General features: G+C 60.0%; 1 protein-coding gene and 1 long non-coding RNA gene across 5 annotated transcripts in view; one reads left to right on the top strand and one right to left on the bottom strand.

Moving 5' to 3' along the window:
* Window positions 1–22,680, bottom strand: part of KCNQ1 (potassium voltage-gated channel subfamily Q member 1) — a 318,704-nt gene that overhangs the window by 237,090 nt on the left and 58,934 nt on the right. For all 4 annotated transcript variants that reach the window (XR_008290216.1, XM_053202764.1, XM_053202762.1 and 1 more), the window contains exons 3-6: window positions 1,721–1,847; window positions 1,402–1,480; window positions 856–952; window positions 237–377 (exon numbers count right to left, since the gene is read on the bottom strand). Coding sequence is in view for 3 of the 4 variants with exons in the window: in XM_053202764.1 (XP_053058739.1) it covers window positions 237–377; window positions 856–952; window positions 1,402–1,480; window positions 1,721–1,847 (444 nt within the window). In the remaining variant the exon portion in view is untranslated. The remainder of the gene's footprint in view (window positions 1–236; window positions 378–855; window positions 953–1,401; window positions 1,481–1,720; window positions 1,848–22,680) is intronic.
* LOC113595482 (uncharacterized) lies at window positions 4,158–6,956 on the top strand. Its single transcript, XR_003416001.2, has 3 exons — window positions 4,158–5,336; window positions 5,516–5,907; window positions 6,365–6,956. It is a non-coding gene; the product is annotated as an uncharacterized LOC113595482 (long non-coding RNA).

Raw genomic sequence — 22,680 nt, 5'->3', positions numbered from 1 at the left:
CAGGGTGAAGGGCAGCAGAGGGCCCGGCCCCGGCACGTGCCCGGAGACGAAGGGTCGACTGTGGGTCCCCCCCCTCGGAGCGAGGGCCCCCGCGCTGCCGGCTCCCGGCGCAAACCTTCCCGCGGGCCCCCTTCCCCACGTTCGCGTGAGGAGCCCGTGGCCCGAGCCCGCAGTGCCCTCGGCCCCCGTGGTGGCTTCCCTCCCCTCCGCTGCCCGGGACGCCTGTCTCTACTTACCACCCCCCACCACAGGGCATCCGCGTAGCTGCCAAACTCCACTTGACCTGACTCGTTCACGGCGTCCTTCTCGGCCAGGTACACGAAGTACGAGGAGAAGATGAGACCCAGGAAGCCGATGTACAAGGTGGTGATGAGCTCCTGGGGGCAGTGCGGGCACAGGGGTGCGGGTCAGCGGAGCACTCACGGCCGCCCAGGCCTCTGTGACCTTCCCGGCAGGCGGCACAGGCCGGGGGCCTGCCCGGTGCGAGCTCGGCCTGTCCCAGACGGTTCTACGTGGATCCCACGTGGTCCACATGCCCACGCGGGGCCCGTCTCCACCCGTCTCCCCACTGGCCAGGGTCGGGCCCCGGCCGCCACCTGGACAGACGGGCCGGCTTACACAGGCTCGCCGGCCGCCCGGCTCTGCCCCGAGACCCGTGGTGACGCGCCCGTCTTCAGTCGGGGGACTGTTCCCGCCTGCCTCTTTCAGATTCTCTCTCCACCCTGCACGTCTGCCCCTAGCTCTGCCCCCAGCCTCTTGTCCCCAGCTGGAAGGAACGCGGGCACATCGTCCGCCCGGCCGGCCAGGATGCACGCACCACAGCCGGGACCCCCGCGCCCCAGCCAGACCACCCACCTGGCGATGGATGAACACCACAGAACCCAGCAGCCTCCAGGTGCCTCCCTGGCGGTCAACGTGCAGCATCCTCAGGATCTGGAGGAAGCGGATGCCCCTGCGGGGGAGACGCCTCTGTGCCCCTGCCCCCGACTCACCGGCCCAGACACCTCGCAACAGCCCCGGGCCCCCGCTCGGCCCCTCAAAGCCTGGCTCTGGGTCTGCCCACCCACCACCGTGCCAACCTCCCCGCCCCCCCCCCCCAAGCACAGGGTCAGGGCTGGGTAGGGGGGACACGCCAGGCCGCAGCTGGACCTGTCCACCTCCAAATCCCTTTGGTCCCCAGAGCACCTTCTGGGCACAGCCCTGGGATCACCCCGGTTTACAGATGGGCAAACTGAGGCCCCCAGATGGGGGAGGTCACAGCCCCAGGCCCAGAGGTGCTCTCGCTGGGTCTCTAACCCGGGCGGCCGACCTCGCTGTGGCGCCTGAGCGCGTGCCCCCACCCAGCACGCTGCCCCGCGGCCCTCGCACCCCCAGCCGGGAGAGCTTGTGGCCCAGGTGTACCTGATGGCCGAGGTGGCGAACACCTGCCCTTTGGAGCCCACGCAGAGGACAACCATGGAGGCCAGGACCACGATGAGGTCTGGGGGGCGGGGAGGGCGGCGTGTCAACAGCCAGGCCGCTGGCTCGGGGGAAGGGGCCTGGCGGTCAGGAGGACAGGGCCACTCGGACGGGAGAGCGGCCCTCCGTCTCAGGCACACGGGCCCACCCGGCCCACCTCCCAGCCCCGCTCCCAGGCTGCCGGGTCCCCCTTTCTGGGGAGGGTGCCAGCCCGCGCCCCGAAACCTCGCGCGAAGCTCCCCTGGGTGCAGGCACAACTCACCGATGATGGAGATGGGCTTCCGGGCAAAGCGCAGCCGCCCCCAGATGCCCACGTACTTGCTGCGGCAGCCTGCCGACCAGAGGCGGACCACGTACTCCGTCCCAAAGAACACCACCAGCACAATCTCCTGCGGGGCAGAGGGGCGTGAGCCGGGGCCTCCACCCAGAGACCCCCAAGAGCGGCCGGCCTGGGTCCTGGCCTGGGTCTGGGTGGGGGGGAAGCAGGAAGCCCACCGGGACGGGCCAGTGGCCCAAGGCCGGACCCACCCCCCCCCCCCCCAGCAGACACCTGCTGCTCTTCAGACCGGGGCCCAGCAGGGCCACATCCACACCCGGGCTCAGCAGCGGCTCAGGTCTCGCGTCCTCGCCTGGCCCCGAGGCACGTGACGACCTGGGCTCGTGTCCTCCAGCCGCACTCGTTTAAGCCACCGAGCCCCCAGAGCTCAGGCCGTGCATCCTGAGTTGCGTGTCAGAGAGCATCCATCCTCGTGAGATGGTCCCTCGTTCACCTCACAGCCACCACGCCACCAAGGACACAGCATCCGGGGACACTTGTCAGCTCTGCCGGGACCCGGGGGCCGGAGCGCCCCAGGGCAGGGGAGGGAGGTGGGTGGCAGGAGGAGGAGGAGGAGGGCAGAGGCCTCGAGGACACCTCTGGCGGAGCCGCGCCACGGCCAGGGCTCAGTCTGCAGTCAGCGCACCTCGAGGAGGGGACGCCGGGACCCCGAGGGCTAACACCCAGGCTACCGAGGACGGGTGGCGAGGCGGACAAGTGAAGAGAGACAGTATGAAAACCACGTTCAAAGGGAAACAAACGACAATGTAGTGAAATGGACAGATGGATGAGGAGGGGCGGGAAATCCTGACGGATCCAGAACTAGCGAGGAGACTGCACCGGTGAGCACAACTCTCCCAACAAAGACAAGCCGTGGACCCGACGGCTCCGCTGGTGAAACCTACCAAACATCTGGAGAAGAAGTAACCCCGATCGCTCCCAAGTTTCTCCAAAACACTGAAGAGGGGAACACTTCCTGCCTTGTCCTGCGAGGCCAGAATGAAGCCAGACAAGGACGCTACACGTAAGGAAAGGAGCCCAGATCGGCCTCCGTTGTGAGCACCGGTGCAGAAACGCCCGAGAAAATACTAGCAGCCAGCTCAGTAGCCTGTCGGAAAGATCACACACTGTGACCGAGTGGAACTGACGTCGGAAGGGGGGCCCGGCGTAGGGAGACCGGTCAGCTACAACCCGTCACGTCAACAGAACGGGGTAAAAACGCACGACCTGAGTCGCTGCGAAAAAAGCACGTGACAGAATTGCCCACCTTTTCCTGCTAAAACCAGTGAAATCAGGAACGCAGGGATAGTGCCTGCATATAATAAAAGCCACACCTGCAAACCCCACAGCACATGCTACATCGACGGGAGCTTTTCCTTCATCGCACTCGACGCTGTGCTAAACAACGCAGCCAGAGCGGCTGGGCGCGGAAGAGAGATAAAAGCCATCGCAATCGGAAAGGACAAGCAAAACCATCTCTGCTCGCAGGGGATGTGAACTTACGTGTAGAAAACCACAAAGATCACACGGGCACACACAACACGCCGGGTAGATGGCTGCAGAATTCAGCAAGGCGGGTGCGAGTCAAGAAGCACGAAGCAACTGCATTTCTGTGTCGCTTGTAACGTTTCCACCAACCGCGAACGATCTTCGAAAGAAACGACTGAGACAATTCCGTTTACAGGCGCATCAGAAGGAATCCGGGAGTTGTGAGTTAACAAAGGAGGCAAAAGCCGGGTGCGGTGAAACCTGAAGATATCATGCCAAGAAATGAAAGGAGGGAGGCACAGCCCCCGTCCTGGACCGCAGAGAAGCTGCCGGCACCAGAGTGACGTAGAGATTCAGCGCTGTCCCCCCAAACCCTGATGGGGGCCATCTGTACGAGGGAATATCACTCAGCCTTATAAAGGAAGGAGGTTCTGACACCTGCCCCAGCAGGGATGGGCCCTGGGGTGACCCAAAAACCTGCCCCTTGGAGCCCACACGGAGGACGACCGTGGAGGCCAGGACCACGATGGGGTCTGGGGGGAAGGCGTGACGGGTCAGTGGCCAGACCGCCGGCTCAGGAGAAGGAGCCGGACCAAGACGGCAATGCTGATCCTCCTGCCCCTGGAGTCCGGCCCTGGCAGGGGGCCTCACGGGGTGACAGGGCAGGCCCTGGTCCATAGCGCATCCCTGCCCTCCCCGCCATGAGGGGGTGGCGGGACACTGCCCCCAGTGTTGGGGGCAAGCTCAGTAGATACGGGGGGAAGCCTAGGAGAGTTTACCTCTTTCCTGTTGCAAAAAAGTTGTGTTCATAACACTGAATCCTTCGGGGGGGGGGGGGTCGTGCGTGCCCTGGAGGGGGCACGGGGCGTGTGACCTCACGGGGGCAGTGGCCACGTGCACCGCCCATCCCCCGCTCCACAGCCCCACAACCCAGGGCCTGCCCCGGTTGGCGCTCAGTGTGGGTCCACCGGGCGAACGAGAGAGCGGGGCCAACGGCCCCCCGCTCGCAAGGCTCCGTCCTGTTCACGTGTCCCCCAAGAACCCAGCCCTGCCGGGTCCCGGCAGGCGGGAGGAGCCCGTGATGGGCGAGGTCTGAATGCACCACGGGCCTCCAGGGTTTGGCCGTCACCTCCGCGTTCCCCAAGTGGAGACACGGGCACCGGCATCTTTGTGGAGAAGGGGTCACCTGGCCACTAGGGGGTCCCCAGAAGAGCCGTCCTCGGGGCCTCCCTCCCCGCTCTGCCTGCACATGCACACACCATCCGGCTTATCAGTCATTCCATAGTTTTCGTTCTTGTTTTCATGCAATTCTTACCATTTAAATCCCTTCCTCAGCTGTGCCCCGCGTAGACTCAAAGCACAAGAAACGTCTTCTGAAAGACCTCAAGATAACGAACTATCAGGGATTGCTGATTGCTCAGACCCGAATCATCTTCGTCTCACTCGTGGGGAGAACCTGGTCCAGAGCTACCCCCGCTCTCCCAGGGCTGGCTGCCTGAGAACACGGACTCCCCCCTGGAGGGGTGAGGTGTAGGAATAATTTAAAGCAATGCTAATCCTCAAATCCTGTTTGAGTTTGGAATGCAGCGCGAGGCCCGGCGGGCCGCATGGGGCGCTCACCGTGTGTAAGCGAGGCCCAGGCCCCGGGCGGGGCTGAGCTCGAGGTGCCATGCTGCCCGCACGCTGGGAGGGGATGGGGACGGGGCATGAGGCGGTGGGACGGATGTTTGCCTGGAGTGCTGGGTGGGGTGGCACTCAGGGTCAAGGCCACAGCCAGGCCCTCAGAGCTGGGTGCTGCGTGCTGGGGCTGCGGGGGGCTCGCTGTGGCTCAAGCACCCCACGGGCAGGCTTGCTGGCCAGCCCGGCCCACTGCTCTCTCTTGAAGCCACCTGTCCACTGGCCTGGGCTCCGGCGGGGGCTGTGGCCCAGCAGGGGCCTTGGAATGTTTTCACAGGAGGGCTGGAGGCTGCTGCGGGGCTGTGACTGGCCTTGACCGTCCACTTGCAGAGACCGGTGGCGGGGAGCCTGCATGAGGACTGACCTCTGTCATCCCGTGGTGTCACCCCTGATTCAGGTATGACGTCCCCCCAGACCACAGCAAGCTCATTAGTTCCGGGCTAAGGGAGGCCAGCTTCCAGCCCCAGTGGCCCAGACCCGGGAAGGGTGACCCCCCACCCTGGCCACCCTCTGTGCCCTGAGTTTTCTCCACCCTGGCAGGAACAGGCCCCAGACTCTTCTGTCTTTGTTTTCCAGGCCCTAAGCAAGCCCCAAAGGTGAACTAAAGGGCGCCCAGAGCCTGCCAACAGCTGTCACCTCCCCCCCAGGCTCACTGCTCAAGCCTCTGCTGTCGCTCCCCACTTTCCACACCAGAGGGTCGGGGTCTGTGGCCCCCTTCCCAGGGCCCCACCCCCCTACCCTATCCTGAGAGCCTCCCATTGGCCCGTGGCAGGCCCACACCCCAGGTGCTCCCCTCCCCCCGGCTCCCCACTCTGGGTCCTTACCCTTCCTCGGTCCAGCTCAATACCCCCCACCCCCTGGGAGCCGCACCCACCACCCCTGTGGAAGCCACGTGGCTCCCCCGCCGATAGCACAGCCAGCCCAGGGGCCCTCTCGGCCAGCTCCACGTGGTGCCTGTGTGACCCCAGGTGTGCAGCAGGTCAAGGATGCAGGCCGGGAGGCCGGGACGCTGAGGGAGTGCGGCCCTGAGCTCTGCCCTGCAGATAGATACAAGGACAGAGGCTGTCCTCCGAGAGGAGCTCTCGGAGACCACAGTCAAGCCAGAGGGACGGGGGAACCCCTCCCACCCCGGCCGGTGTCAGCTTCATGGCCAAGGGGCCGGTGGGCCAGGGCAGGTGCTGAGACCAGAGGACAGACCCAAGCATTTGCCACCTGCCAAAGCTGAGACACGGACCTCACGGGTCCAAGCGTCCAACTAGCCCCCCACCCTGACCCGCGTCATTCCGCGAGTTTCGGGCCGGACTTGGGCCCTTCCTGTGGGTCTCCCCGGTGCTGGGTGTTAGGGGTGGCTCTCAGCGGTGTTACTGGTGTGATCCGGCATCATCCTACAAACAAGTTCTAACAAAGAACCCAATTGGAAAATAGGTGAGGAATTTGAGCAAACATTTCTCTAGAGAAGACGTGACGGCCCACAGACACCCAGAAGGGTGCTCGCCATCAGGGCGACGCGGATCAGAACCGCGGTGAGATAGCGCCGCGCGCCTGTCACGAAGGCTCGAGCAAGAAAAGATAAGAAACCACAAGTGTCGGCGAGGACGTGGAGAAAGGGAGCCCTCGCGCGCCGCTGGAGGGAACGCAACCTGGTGTGGCCACCACGGATGGAGCCCAGGTGGAGGTGCCTCGGAAAGCGACAGTTCCTGTAAGACCCAGGAACTCCAGTCCTGGGGATTTATCCAGGGAAAATGAAGACGCTGATTCAAAAAGATACCTGCACCCCCACGTTCACTGCAGCGTTACTGACGACAGCCAAGGCAGGGCGGCGGCCGGAGGCTGCCCACGGAAGGAGAAGGAAACCCTGCCGTCCGCAACGACAGCTGGACCTCGAGGGCACCACGGCAAATGGCAAATGCCCCAGATTTCACTCGTGTGGAAACCGCACATACACGCGAAACCAAGCTTGTGGGTTCGGAGAACAGACTGATGGTTGCTGGGGGGGGGGGGGGGCGCAGTGAGAAATGAGTGAACTGCTTTGCTTTTTCAAATAAATTGAAATAAAACAAATTTCTTTTAATGTCTATTTGTTTTTGAGGGAGAGAGAGAGAGAGAGACAGCACGCGAGCAGGGGAGGGACAGAGAGGAAGAGGGAGACACAGAATCTGAAGCAGGCTCCGGGCTCCCAGCTGTCGGCACAGGGCCCGACGCAGGGCTGGAACTCAGGAACTGGGAGATCGTGACCTGAGCCGAAGTCGGACGCTCAACCGATGGAGCCACCCGGGCGCCCCCGGGTTTTTGCTTAAAAAAGAAAGTGGCACGGGGGGCGCCGGGGCTGGGGGTCTGTGCTTCATGGGGACGGAGTTTCTATTTGGGAAGACAGAAAGTTCTGGAGACTGGAGACGGAGGGTGGGGACGGCTGCATAACAGCATGAACGTGCTCAGCGCCCAGAGCTCTGCATGCACCTCGACACAGATATGATAAAGTGCATAGCATGCGTATTTCACCATGATTTTATGAAAAGAAAGATTAGTGGATGCCAGGGGCTGGAGGAGGGAGGAGTGGGGAGCGGCTGCCCCCGGTTAGGGGCTTTCCTCCGGGGGGGACGGGAGAGTTCTGGAACGACACGGGCGTGGTGGTTGCACAACTCCGTGAATGCACTGAATGCCACTGACTGCGCCCTTGGAAATGGAGAACATGGTGCTCTGTGTGCTTGACCACAACAGACACACCGCGGGCCCCGCAGCTGACCTTTGGGGCGGCCCCACGGGGTGGAAAGATGGGCCCCAAACGTCACCCCGCTTGGGGCTGGGAGAGTCACTGCGTGGTCGGCCTGGGGCACAAGGTCCCGTCTTCACGGTCCCGTCTTCACGGACCCGCTGCTAGCCCAGTGTCAGGGGAGCTCACGGAACGATGCCAGGCACCCCGCCGGGTCCCCTTCTGCGGGGACAGCAGAGGAGGCAGCGTGCAAAGGGTCCACCTGGGGAGGGGGCTGGCAGTGAGCACAGAGTCTCTGAACGCTCCCTCGCCCCGTTTCATCGCGGTGTTGACAGGGCACGTGGGGCCCTGCACAAGCTCGGGGTCCCTCCCCGGGAGGCTCTGGGCCCTGCCTCGGACGCCCCACGGCACGGGCTCACTGCCCCCGGGACTTGGCCGTGGGGTCCTCGCCTGGAGTCCTATCATTTTGCTGACAGACACCCCGGCCCTCCCCTGCCCTCGCTGTTTTGGGGGAACTGTTGTGACAGCAGTTCTGCAAATCCCGAGTGCAGATAAAGGTTCAGAAAAGCAGGGGCTCATCTGGTTTCTCCCGCTGCGAGCGCACACGGGGAAAAGGTTGGCGATTACTCAAGCGTTTCGTAACCGTGTAGAATGACGAGAAGGATGAAGGTCGCTGCTGGGCTTATCTGTTGTTCCTTATCAGCTACTCTGCATCCTCATCAGCGGGAAGATGTCTAAGGCCCCGCGTGTTTTCAGGCTCAGTGCTGCTGGCATCGCATGACTTAGGAGCACCGGGAACGTCCCCGCCACGAACCACTCACATGTGACAGAGAGCAAGACGGCCTGAAGGTTAAACCCGCTTAGATTAGCCGACCTCACATCCCGACTCTTGGGACGGAAAATATTTCTTCTTTTGCTAAACAGAAAGGCAGCCTCCCAGATCCTTATCCTTGTGATCCCTGCGGTCTCTGATGTGACTGTTCTATTATCTCGATGATGAAAAATTTCGGAGAGAGATAGAGACTGAACCACAAAGGATTAAGCGCCGGGGACTGTGGGGTGCAGGGGCCCGCGGGTTGTCAGGTGAGAAATGACAAAGAGCAGGAATGAGGGTCAAGGACGAATAGCACAGCTGCCTCCCCGGTGGCCCCGTGGGCGCTGGATGTGGCCCACTAGGGGTGCAGCCCCGGGGTGGGGGTGGGGGCCGCTCTGCAGGAGCTCCTGCCCCCCACCCCCGCGCCGCACTGAGGACCGACCGCCACAGGGGGCAGGATGCCCGTACTTCCCGGGGTCAACGGGATTTCGCCAGCGGAGAAGCGGTCCCGGAGACCTGGAACAGGGCGGGGGGGACACGGGGACCCGACCAGGCCACCCATCAGGGCGGGGCCATGGGCAACCAGCGTGAGGTCTTCCTCTCCTCCCACGAGCCGGGAGGCGTCCCCACGGGGGGGGGGGGGGGGGGGCTGTGGTCCCTACAGCACAGGGGCCAGCCCAGCTGTTCTGACTCCAAGCGGGACCCCATGAGCCGCAGGGCGAGCTGGCCTGCGCATTCCCGGGACAGTCAGCTGGCTGGAGAGTACAGAGCAGGCGTGCAGGCCGCTCAAAGCACCCTTTGTTCAGGAGCTGCCCGTGGCCAGCTGCTCCCAGCCGCGCGCCCGCGGTGAGGGCTCTGGGGCCTCCCTGTGACATGTGCTGGGCACAGCTGGGGCCCTCGGCCCACACTTGCGCCCACCAGCCCCACCCGCGCCCGCCAGCGCTGCCCCACCTCGGCCCGTGCTGGGGCGGGGGCCCGTGTGCCTGGACCCCTTTGCTCCCTGGTCCACACAGCCTGTGGGCCAGGCCCCGGGTCAGCCACTGGGGGTACACAGAAGGGGCCCTGCTGCCCGAGGAGAGCCCTGCGCCGGGACAGAGGCCACTGAGGGCCCCTCTCCCCCACAGGACGGCAGGATACGGCATCCCCAACACGCAGGCGGTGACCCCGGTGGGCCCCACAACCGTGCCAATGTCTGAGTGTCCTCGTCTGTAGAGTGGGGGTCCTGGTCTGTAAAGTGGGGGTCCTGGGGTGCCTACTTCCCAGGGCTGTGGGGAGGGCTGACGTTAGACAGGCCGCTTGGGCCTGTGGAGATGCCATGGAAAGACCCAGAAGACAGGGTGGCACTCTGACAGGGCCTCAAGACAGAAGTGACCTCCCAGGGGCAGGCAAGCAGGTGGGAGGGGGGGCTCGGCACAGAGGCGTGCAGAACCCTGACCCGGTCTGGGGCTCGCACGCCGCCCCCAGAGGCCCGAGTCCACCCCGGATCCGTGTTGGAACCCCCACTCTGCCCGCAGCACAGAGGGCCCCTCCTGATCTGACCCCTGACCCTGTGTGATGCACCCCAAGCCTTTGACGCCTCCACCTGGACCTCACCTGTGTCTCCCTGGCCCAACCTCCCTCCTGCTGAGGCAGTGGGACTCATCCCAGCCCAGGGGACCCCTCTCCACCTCCTCAGCTGTCTCCCGAGCTGGGGGTCTGTCTTCACATTGGAAGCACGGTCCACACCGAGCCCCAGCAGGGCGCCCACCTGGTGCTCTAAGGGCCACACGGGAAACTCTAGGTGGGGGACATGCCTGCTTCTTCCCCCGCGCCCCCTCACCCGGGGTGGGTGCTGCCTTCCGGGGGGGCTGGGGGACCCAGGAAGACCCAGTGTCCCCAGGCCAGACAATACTTCCCTGCTGTTGGGACATGGACCCCAACCTCCCCCCCAACACGGGTCTGGGACCCACCTGCCTGAAGTCACCGGTGGTTTGGGGCCCCATAGCCTCTCCCCAATAGGCTAGCCACCCTGAATTCCCAGGAGGGCCCTGCGAGCCATCAGACAGCAAGGAGACAGGAGCCCCCCGCCTGGAGGCCGACGGCCTGGACGGGCCTTGGGTGCTGCCCCACCCCTTAAACACAGTCACCAGTTTGGGGCGACTCAGGAGGCAGCAGTCCACGTTCTCCTGAGAAGCAGCCCTATCTGCCAGCTGTCTGGGGTGGCCATTCTGCAGGCCAAGCAGGCCAGGCCATAGCCTTGATCCATCACCATGGGGACGGATATTCCCACCTACCCAGCAGCCGGGCCCTGCAAGTGGGCAACAGCAGCCGTCCGGTCCCCTGGCCTGGTGAGGGGCCGCGGACGCTGCCCGAGCAGGCCGCTCGAGGTAGGCCCACCGTCCAGGCTGCTGGGGGGCTGGCTGCCTCCCTCACCCCTGTTCCACACCCCAGCAGGCGCCTGGGGGTGCGGTGAGGCTCCAGGGCTCCCCCCCACTCCTGACGCCCTGGCTGGGGTCAGTCCCCGGGGCTCACCTTGTGCCACCCCCCAACCCCCACCCCAGCCTCACGGGAGCCGAGATCAGACCTGCCAGTACAGCTGTGCAGGCTCAGTGGCCAATGGGGCGAGGCACAGATGTCCCGACTCTCCACGCGTGGGCTTCCCGGGAAACCCCTCTGCAGGGCCAGACAGGCTTTTAGGGAGCAAGGAAAGCAGAGGACAGCTTTTGAGCAATCGTCCCTGAGGCCAACAGCTCACTGCCCACCCAGAGGAGCCTCGGTGGCTCCAGTCAGGCGTCCAGCCCGGCCCCCTCCTCTGTAGCACCTGCACACTCCAGGGCCCGGGCCCCATGGCTGTGTGTGTATCCAGGGGGCGCAGAGCGTAAAAGCAAGACCAGAAACTCGACCACACCCATGGCCGTGGTGCCTCCTCAGGCCCGTAATCCTCGGATCCCAGGCCTCCTAGCTCAGCCTTGAGAGAACCCCCCCCCCCTCGCCGGAGGGGAAGAGTGACTCTCTCTGCCACAGTCACTTTGCACGTGTTACCAGTGCCAGGACCCAGCTTTCTGCACCAGACAGCGTGCCCGCACCGCAGGGCGCGTCAGCGCGGCCCCCCTCCTCCCCACCCGGGTGCTCCCGAGGTCGGGAGGTGGGCCAGGGCCCCACCGCTACAGACACCTGACTGGGGGCGGGGGGGGGAGAGGCAGACACAGCCAGGAAGTGGGCCCCGGGCAGCTGTCTTTTCCCAGATTCTGGTGAAGTGGCTATACAGCCCATGGCCGCCCCCCGGAGCACCCGGCGAAGGGCGCTCGGTAGACACGCGGTACGTGCGACCATCTAATGTGTGTGTTTTACTCATTAGTTGCTTTCAATGAGTGAATTTCAACGCACATGGGGAGGCGACACTTACAACACAAGGAAGCCACTACCAACCAACTGTGGATGATGGGATGAAAATTATGTGTCCGTGGTCGGCGTCGGGGTGCAGTCCCGGAAGGTGCCTCCCACGGCGCAGAGGGAGCCTTTCCGTGATCCCACCTGGCAGGCGTGCCCGACATTCACCTCTTCGTCCTGGGGGTTATTCACGAGAGCATTTGCTGCTTAATTCCCAAATAGCTGAGCCTTTTTGGTAACCTTGTCATCCTTTATTTCTAATTGCATTGGGTTTTGATCACAGCCAACTTCATCCCAATTTTTCAAAGTGTGTTGGGTTCCCACCCCCCCCCCCCCACAGCTGAGTGAAATGACTGGTTTTACAAATGTTCGTGGGCGTAAGGAACTAGGTCCCGGTCAGGAAGACCCATAGTTACAGTGCTGGATCGTGGGTTGGGGGACGCTTGTTACACAGCTGTAAGCAGCAGGGACCACAGGTTACCATTAGAATCCATTGCAACATAAGCCGTCCACACCCTCACGTATTCTGCATCTGCCAGAATCGTCCTATTCTGAGAGGTACAATTAAGCCTCCTGCAGTGATCACATCTAACCCGCTTTGCCCCGCATTTCCAATAGCTTTTGCTTTACGGAGCTCTTACGCTGTTTGACACGTCAGAGTTTACAACCCCGTCTCCTCCAGAAGTGGTGCCTCGCCTGGGCCTGTCGAGTGCCGACGCGGACACCATTCACCCCGCGTCTGTGTGTACGCGCTCAGCATGGCTCAGCCGTTCCTTCGTTTTCCACCGTCCGTTATTAGTTTGCTTTACTGAATTCCTCTGAACGACATATTTGTTAAAAATGAAATTAAAAACCTTTCTGAGGGGCGCCTGGGTGGCGCAGTCGGTTAAGCGGCCGACTTCAGCCAGGTCACGATCTCGCGGTCCGTGAGTTCGAGCCCCGCGTCGGGCTCTGGGCTGATGGCTCAGAGCCAGGAGCCTGTTTCCAATTCTGTGTCTCCCTCTCTCTCTGCCCCTCCCCCATTCATGCTCTGTCTCTCTCTGTCCCAAAAATAAAAAAAAAAATAATAAAAAAATAAAATAAAAACCTTTCTGAGAGTCCCTGCTTTTTTTTTTTTTTTATTAATTTTTTTTCAACATTTATTTATTTTTGGGACAGAGAGAGACAGAGCATGAACGGGGGAGGGGCAGAGAGAGAGGGAGACACAGAATCGGAAACAGGCTCCTGGCTCTCAGCCATCAGCCCAGAGCCCGACGCGGGGCTCGAACTCACGGACCGCGAGATCGTGACCTGGCTGAAGTCGGCCGCTTAACCGACTGCGCCACCCAGGCGCCCCGAGTCCCTGCTTTTTAACAGAGGTTCTCAGGCCATTCACATTTAGTGTAAAACTGGATACATCCGATTCGATTTACTTACTGTTTGCTGTGTGATGTTGTCTCCTTCATTTTCCTTCGAGTGGGAGAGATGATCAGCATAGTATCCCTTCCCTTCTCATTCCTGAGCGGGGAAGTCTCACTGGACTATCCTCTTCCATCGCTGCGCCCTCACCCCTGAAGCTTGGAACAGCCCCTGCTCCCGTCGGAAGAGCTTATACTGTAGCCCCCCCCCCCCAGTGGCTGCCTCCCCGGTGACTTCATCTCCCCCTGTCCCTTCTCCCCCGTCGATGGCACTGTGAGTGGACAAAGCAGTTTCCAACATCACTTCAGTGGACTCAATGACACCCCGCATCTCTTTCAAGAATTCCTGAGCACAGGGGCCTCTCCCGTCTCCCTCTGACCAAGTCCCTGGCTCCGAGCACAATGCCACCCCCAGGGTGCTGGCCGGGTGGCAATAGTCCCCAAGGCCACCTGCCTCCCACACCAGAGCAGGACAGGTCCTGAGTGATCCCGAGTGTCTCCTGCTCCACAGACCCACTCCTCACCCCTCACCCAGGCACCGTTTGGGGTTGAAGGGTCTCCCCCCAAACCTCGTATGCTAAAGTCCTGACCTACGGACGGTGAACGGGACCTTGTTTGGAAACAGCGTCTTTGCAGGTGTAATTAGTTAAGCCAGGTCACTAGGCTGGGCCCTGATCCCATATGACTGGTGTCCTGACAAAAGGGGGAGATACGGACACGAGCAGGGAGAATGCCGTGTGCAGAGAGAGCAGAGGTGGGGGGGACACATCTACGACCCACGGAACCACCGGACGCTGGGACAGATCGCCCCTCCCCTCCCAGCCTCAGAGGAAATCCACATGGCAACCCCTTGATCACGGGCTTCTGGCCCGAAGGGAACAGCAGTCACATCCGGGGGCTCGGGGTCGTCGTCCAGGTCAGACCAAGAGCTGGACGGAGGTCCCTGTGGACGTCCAGGTCACAGGCCCCAAAGCTTTCTCCTCCTGGGAAGGAGTCCTGTCCTGTAGGCCTTGGTGAGACAGCGCCATTCTGTGCGTGGGCAAACGCTGGCCTGTGTGCCTTCCCTGCTCCACGGGAAAATCTGGGCTCTGGAGACAGACCCCGAAAGGCTGGAAGAGTTATCCCAGGCTTAAGGCCAGCAGAAACAAAGGCCCAGGGGCAGGAAAGGTTGGGTGTGTGTGTGTCAGGGTGGGGGGTGCCGTGTTCCAGGACACTAAACAGTCAGAGAGGCGGCGGGGGGCGGGGGGTGCTTTCCACCTCGTGGCCTGGGGGCCAAGAGCCCCGTGAATCACGCTCGGGGCCTCGCGCACACGGGAGTAGCCGGGCGGGCCGCCCTGTAATTTGCGGTGGGGGCGCGGGAGGCCCCGGGACCGCCCGTGCCCAGCTGTAGACACCATCAGGCGCCCCGGCAGCCAGCTTTACACATATTTAAAGCAAATCCCTCGTCTTCCCCAGGCATGGCTATTTCCGTCTCCAGGCCGGCTAAATGGGGTTTATTTTCAGCCCCGGAACCTCGCTGCTGAGGGCCGTTAACCCGAAAGAAGTTCCACCCCTGCGACGGCCACCTTAGCCGGCAGGGCTGGGGGAGAGAGGGCGGCGGCCGAGTCTTTATTTGCCGAGGGCCCGAGCTGCTAAAAACGTCTCATTTAAGAATTCACCCAGAAAGAGAAGTTGACCAAACCGAGAGCGACTTGGGGACGAAACCCTTTCTAATTATCTGGTTGAGGCGTTGAAAGGCTCTGCCTTGGTTTGAATGGTGTTTGCTTTAGCGGAGGCGGCGGGGGGCTGCCGGCCGGGGGAGGACGGGCCCGCGTGGGCTTCGGGTCCCCGCGGGGCGCGCGTGTGCAGAGGCCCCGCTCCTTGGTGTCCTGACGGCTGGGTGCCTCGCCCGGCTCAGCACATCCAGAGGTTTGCATGACAGGCAGTGAATTTCAACAGTTTTTTTTTCTTCTTCTTCTTTCAGGAATGTTTTAAGGGATTGAGAGGAAATTGTGCACGGATTTTGCTGTTTTAAGAGCTAATATGTGAACAGCTTCAGAAGGATGTGTGTTGTTTTAGGGCTGGAGTTTACAGAGTAAAAGTGTAAGAGAAAAGCAGACTTGCCGTGGTCTCCGAGGGCCGTCTGCTTGAGTTTCATTCCTCCGAGAAGGGATGGCCTTCCAGGGAGCGGGGCTGGGAGGCAACAGAGAAGGTCTGACCTTCAGTCCCCGCTCAACCCCCACCACCGTCACCAGAGTGGGGGGCGCCCGGCCGGGTGGCCAGCTTGGGCGGGGGCCTGGAGCGGCTCTGAGATACAAGCCTCCAGCCCGCGCCCCCCCACCAGGGCACCGAGAAGGGTCCTCCATGTCTGGACAGCCCCGGGTCCCCCTGTTCCCACAGAGGGGACTGACCCTGGTCCTAGGATGGGGAGGGGGGCTGGCTCCTTGGGGACAAACGTCAAAGATACCAACTACCAAAAGTTACTCGGCAAGGAATCGATAAAGTGAACGGCCCTAAGCCTGTGAAAAGAATTGAATTTCTAACCAAAAACCTTCCCACGAAGAAAACCCCAGGCCCGATGGCTTTGCATGTCCTATCAAACGCTGAAGAAAACAGCATTTCTGCCCTAAATCTTCCGGAACCAAAAAGCAGGAACGGTTCCCAACTGATTACCTAATGCCAAAAGCGAAGACGCTGAGAGCAAAGAAACCTCGGACGCGATCCCTCGTGAGCACAGATGTGAAAACTCTCTGTTACGTTGGCCAAATGAAAGCCAACAATGTATTTTTTAAAAAATGCACCATGGCCAAGTAGGCTTTATACTAAGAATTCAGGGTCGGTTCACGATTTGAAAATCACTCGGTGTAGTTCACCGTATTAATAAAGTAGGGAGAAAAACACACGTATATAATCAATAGATACAGGAAAAGCGTCTGACGAAATCCAGCAGCCACGCTCCATAGCCATTCTTCCCAGAACAGTGGAAAGAGGGGGGCTTCCCAGCTGCTAAGGGGCATGTCCAGAAGCCACAGCTAGCATTGTGCTTCACGGCGAGAGACCAAGCGTCCCCCCGGGATCAGGAAGCAGAAGCGGGGGGTCTGGTCTCTCCTCACCATTTACCGAACGTCACTGTGGAGGCCCAGCCAGCGATCAGGCAAGAACAAGGGACAAAAAGCAACAGAGATTGAAATGGAAAAAAAATAAATAAATAAAACTGACTCTGTTTGGGACAACACTATCATCTCCATAGAAAATCCTAAAAAAATCTACCAAAAAAAAAAAAAAAAAAGAAGCTTCCAGAACTAATAAGGTTAGCAAAGCCACAGGACACCAGGTCAACATGCTAGGAAGAAGCCATCCAAAAGTGCAATTAAGAAAAGTACACCGTTTGGGTGATGTCAGAAACACGACACAGCAAATCGCACAAATCACGTAGGAGATCTGTGCACTCAAAACCAGAAAACGCGGATGAGCGATACGGAAAAATATCTAAGAAAGCATAGAGACACAGCACGGCCGTGAAGCAGAAAACACAATGTTAACTGAGATCCGCGGGGACACTCAGATTCACTGACCCACCACCGGCTCACCACGGTGCAAATCAACACTTTGACGGTTTTTTTTTTTTTTTTTGGTAGAAATTAACAAAGTGATCCTAAGATTTACATGGAAATGCAAAGACTAGAATCGCCAACATACTTTTGAAAATGAACAAAATTGAGGGATTAACACAGCCTGATTTCAAGGCTTACTACAAAAGTCACATTAATCAAGACAGTGTGGTAATGGCAAAACAGATTAGAAAGTCCAGAAGCAGAGCCACGCATATGGTCAACTGATTTTCATCAAAGGTGTCAAACTAATTCGATGCAAAAACGGCGCTGGATAGCCACATGCAAGAAAGATTTAATACCTGTCACTGCACATAAAATTAAACTTGAAACGGATCGCAGATATAAACACGGAATGTAAAACTATAAAATTTCTACAGAAATAGAGGAGAGAAGTCTCCGTAACCCTGGATTAGGCAAATATTTCTTAGACAGGACACAAAAAACATGAGCCTTTAAAGAAAAAAACAACCTGAAAAATTGGACTTTGTCAAAATTAAAAACTTGTGCTCTCCCATAAGACGGTGTTAAGAGGAAAGAGAAACCACAGATCGGGGGACGGTGGCGGGGGTGGGGAATGCTGGCCAAACACACACTTGATCGTCCCAATGTAATGTCTCGACTTGGATCTAGAATGTACCAGCTGTTACAACCCACTGGTTGTCCCACCGGCAGGACAGAGGCCCCGATCGCGAAGGTAGGCAGAGAACGGAGCCCTCTGTCAGAGAAGGTACAGCACGGGGAGCGGGCCCCGGGAGAGATGCGCAGGGCCACGGGTCACCGGGGAGACGCAGTTAGAACCGTGAGCGGTGGCCGCACAGACGGGGACCCAGAGCAGCCGTGCGTGGACGACGGAAAGAACGTGCACGCGGGGCAAATGTGGGAACCGGCGTGGGGTCTCTCAGCAAGGCCAGCGTGCTGGCCCGGCCGTCCACTCCGAGGGCTTTCCCCAGGAGGAATGAGGACACGGGGCCTACTCGAAACCTGTATGCAATAATCAGGGCGGCTTTAATCATAACAGCAGAAAACTGGAAACGGCTCAAGTGTCCATCAGCCTGTGAACGGATAAACAAACTGTGGTACATTTTATCCTTTCCAATTAAGAGGAAACAAAGTCGTGAACGCCGCAACGGGGATGAAGCTCACGTGTATTCTGGTCCGTGAAAGAAGCCAGACGCCATGGCTCCGTGGTGCAGGATGCCGTTCATATGACGTTCTGGAAAAGGCACGACCGCGGGGACAGGAAACATCCGTGATTACCAGGTGCTGGGGGTGCGGGGGCGCGGGGGCGGGGTGAGCTGCCAAGGGGCACCAGGGACTTTTGGGGGTGATGGGAATGTTCCAGATCGTGATTTCACGACGGCAGACATTTGCCAGGACTCGCTGGCCCGCGCACCTACAAGGCGTGGTTTCGCTGCTGGGGAGTGAGAGCCCCATGGGCCTAAGGAGAAAAGAGGAAGACGAAATCAGACGAATAATGCAACCAGCCTGAGAGATGTACGAGTAAACGGACCCTTCTGCAAGAAACAAGTTAATTCAGTAAAAACAGAGATGCGCCGAATCAAAGACCTGGTTTTTGGAGATTAAAAAAAACAAACACAAAAACACCCTGAGTCAGAAATCGCCCCCCTCGTGCGTGCCCAGAGTGGACGACTGGCCCTCACCAGGCCCACCGAGCTCCTGTCACCGGGGAGTTGGGCTGCGGTCCCCGATCGCCCCCCAGGAGGTCTCCCCCCAACCCCTGTCCTCCTCGGTGACTCCCCTGAGCACCTAGCACAGCAAGCCATCACCTCGCGTCTTGGTGACCGCCTGGGGCCGCCAGTCTCCCTCTCCGTCAAGAGCTCCCGAGGGTGCCTCACACCCCCTCTGGCTCACGTCCTCGTGCGGGGCAGAGGGTACAAGAAATGCCCAGGAAACAGGTGCCGAGATGCCCCAGCACCAGCCTGTGTCCACACCTCACACCTGGGACCCCAACCCTATCCGCAGTCGGGTCCCGGGTTGAGTCCAGGGGACCCGAAGCGCACCCTGCGGCCACCGGGGTCATCCAGGCTCCTCCCAGAAGCCCCTGAGCCGTCCCCCACCCAGAAAGCCACGTCCACCAGCCCCAGACTCACTGCCCACGTCCCATCTGCCTTCGGGGGACCTGGGCTCAGGCGCTAACTTGGCGCCCCACCCTCGCACTCCGGCCTTAGGAGGTGTGTCCCCGGCCCCTCGCGCACAGGCACCCAGCTCACTTCAGGTGGCTTTCCGGCCCCCCGCCCCGCCCCCCGCGTGCACTCGGAGCTGCTCAGTAGGGAATGTGCAGAGTTCTGAGCTTTCTGTGACCTTCGAAGTATGTTGGCTTCTTCCGCCTGCCGCCCACACCATTGCACCGCATCCCCAGAGCGACCTGATGCGGGGGCGGTGGGGTGACAGTGAGGGTACCCCACACGGAAGAAAGCCAACCGCCGGTCACGGGGCTCCTCCCCTGCAGAGACCCCCGGCACCGTGACCGAAAAGGCTCATTCTCAGGGGGACCCAACTGCGGGTGAGGAGCGAGGGCAGAGGGACGGGGACGGGGGAAGGCAGGCCTCCCCGGGGAGTGACCACCCAGCCACAGCCTGCAGGACTGGAGGGTCACGCGTGGCGAAGGTCAGACGTTGGGGAGGTCGAGTCCAGGAGGCGGGGCCCCGAGGGGCTTTGTGGGTCACAGGGAGGGGCGTGGCTGTCCCTTCACAGCCGTGGGAAGCTTCCGGAGAGTTCTAAACAAGGCAGTGACTAGATCTGATTCCCTTTGTGAGGAGGTCTGTCCTGACCGCCATGTTGTGGGTGCCGGTGAGGCCTGGCCGAGGGAGGGAGCCGGGCGGGCGGCCAGCACACTCCGGACAAGGGACAGCAGATTTCGGGCTGGGGCGAAGGGAGGCCTGTGCCCAGGTGGGACAGGGTACACGTGGGCCGGGGGCCTCCCAGACACACAGCTGCCTGGGACCACGTCTGAGCCCTGTGGCCCCGGATCAGAGCACGACCTCAACACGGCCAAGCCCAGACCTGCCCCCGAGGGCACGGGGACGCCCTCACCCTGTGGATGCTCAGAGCACGGCCCAGTTTGGAGCCAAGGAGCGTGGACGCTTACAGAAGAGAAAACGAGCAAGAGAGGCGCTAGCTGTAGGCCACAGTGGTCAGGGCTCACCCGGCCTCCGAGGCCGACACGGGGCCAGGACCCCATTTTGGGACACGCTCGCCGAGGAGTCAGCACAGTTCCACACAGCGGAAGACCGGCGGCTGCAGGGGAGCAGGGGAGGGAGGATGCACACAGGTGGCACAGAGGACCGTTGGGCGGGGACGCTCCTCTGCACGACACAGGACGCCCTCACACATCGGTCGACACCCACAGAAAAGACACCAAGGGTGACCCCCCATGGAAAGGGTGGACTCGGGCGAACGGTAACAGATCCGCATCAGCCCATCGATTGTGACGAATGGCCCGCGCTGAGGAGAGAAGGGCACGGTCAGGGTGCTGGCAGGGGGGCACGCAGGGACTTTCTGCACTTTCTGTGCAATTTCTCGTAAGCTTAAAAATGCTGTGAAAAATAGTCTGTCCGTTTTGTAAAATAAATCTTAAAGAAGTGTTTTTGGTACGCACCCCACCTGTGTGCGCCCACGCTGTCCGGCCCCTCGCGCTGTCCCTGGGGGGCTGTGTGTGCCCCCTGCCCCGCCACGGGAAATGCTGGCACCTTCGTGCTGCTGGTTTGCTCCGTCCTTCCCCAGGCCTAACCGCCTTCCTGTCCTGAGGCCAGCGAGCCCCCTGCATCCGACCCATGAGCCCTGGGGTCCCTGACACCCCACAGCCAGAGACAGAGGCTCCCGCAGTGGGGGAAGGGGGGGGTCACAGGCAGGTGGCCGAGGCCCCATCCAGCTCCAGCACAGAAGGGCCAGCCAGGCCGGGGCTGGCGCAGGGCAGGGGACAGGACCACATGCCGTCCCCTCTGCTGGGAGCACTCGTGACCAAAATATTTGTGCGACTCTGTCCTTCCCCTGCTCGCACAGCCACACTGCCCAGCGAGGCCACTGGGGACCCCTCGACTGAGAACCACAACCACATGTGTCACTGTCTCTCCCTTGGGCACCCGGCTGTCCACCGGGTTCCGGAGCCTGAAACCCAGGAGGCCAGAGGGTCACGTGTGGTGCGTGAGGGCGGCGGGTGGGCGTGAGGGGGTGTGGACGAGTGTCAGCGTGCCAAGTGGTGACGGGACGGTGACGGTCTTCATAAGGACTGGGGAGACGTCACAGCGTGAGTGCACAGGCAGCTGTCGAGACAGAAGGGAACCTTCCAGAACATCACAGTGTTTCTACGGAACAGAGAACACGCATCCTGCAGACAGCACCGCCACGGCGGCTACGACAAAATACACATGATTATGGAAACACTGTGACAGCTGACACCGGGCATCTCAGTCACGCTAATAAGTGCACACGAGTTTAAGCGATGCATTAAGAGGAAAACATTTTGATTCAGGTAAGACTCAGCATGAACTTCACACGAGAAGCCCACTTTAAGTATAAAGACGCACGTAGGTTAAAAGCCAGAGACGTGGAAAACATACACTATGGGCACACGGAGGAAAAGAAAGCCGGAGTTAGTAGCGGACAAGGTAGAATTCAGAGCAAAGCACGTGACTGGGGATAAAGAAGGGAGCTTCGTGGTGATAAGGGGGCCCATTCATCAGAGGACACACGGCCCCAAATACTGACACACCAGTAACAAAGCCTCACAACACACTCTGAGAGTGACCAGCTCTGGAAGAACCAGCCCACAGCCCCTTCCTTAGAGCTGGAGGTCTCAGTGCCCGGCAATCACCTCGACAGCAGACCCCGCCACCGGCCGCAGCCACCTGGTCGACGTCCACGGGACGGTCCTCCCGGCAGCAGGACACATACCGTTTTCCCACATCCGGTGCAATATTTACCAACACAAACTGTATGCTGGGGCCATAAAACAAGTCTTAATACATTTAAAAAGAATCCAATCATATTAAGTATTTTCTCTGACCACAAATGAATTACAGTAGAAATCAATATCAGAAAGGTATCTCGAAAATCCTCACATGTTTGGGCAGTAAGTCCTATGCTCCTAAATAATCCAGGCATCAAAGAAGAAAACAAAAAGGAAATTAGAAAATATTTTGAATGCAAGGAAAATAACATAATGCGTCAGGATCTGTGGGATGCAAGTGAAGTCATCAGGGGGAATACATACCACCCAACTCTGTATCAGAGGGACTCTAACGACGCCTTCAGCTTCTACCTTAACAAACTAGAAGGGACGCCTGGGTGGCTCAGTCGGTCGAGCGTCCGACTTCGGCTCAGGTCATGATCTCATGTTTCTTGAGTTTGAGTCCTGCGTCGGGCTCTGTGCTGACAGCTCTGAGCCCGGAGCCTGCTTCGGATTCTGTGTCTCCCTCTCTCTCTGACCCTCCCCTGCTTTGTGCTCTCTCTCTCTCTCTCAAAAATAAACAAACGTTACATTTTTTTCTGAAAACTTAGAAAAAGGACAGCCAAGTGACACCAAGTAAGCGCTTTTAAGAATAAAAATCAGTGAAGAAACTAATGAAATCACAAAACAGAAACACTGAAACCCCAAATCAAAAGTGGGTTCTTTGAGATCAATAAAATCAAGGAAACTCTAGCCAGACCCATCGCACACAAAAAAGACAGATTACCAACATCAAGAGCAAGAGAAGAGACATCACTACATGTCCCACGGCTGTTAAAAGGAAAATGTAACATCATGAACAACTTTGTGCCACTAAGCTTAACACCTTGGGTGAAACGTACAACTTCCTTCAAACACACAGAATACCAAAGCTTACTCGAGAAGGAAT

The sequence above is a fragment of the Acinonyx jubatus genome, chromosome D1 (genome assembly GCF_027475565.1).
Source record: "Acinonyx jubatus isolate Ajub_Pintada_27869175 chromosome D1, VMU_Ajub_asm_v1.0, whole genome shotgun sequence".
NCBI classification, from domain to species: Eukaryota; Metazoa; Chordata; class Mammalia; order Carnivora; family Felidae; genus Acinonyx; species Acinonyx jubatus.
The sequence above is the reverse complement of the archived record's forward strand: the minus strand, read 5'-3'. Positions and strand labels throughout refer to the sequence as shown.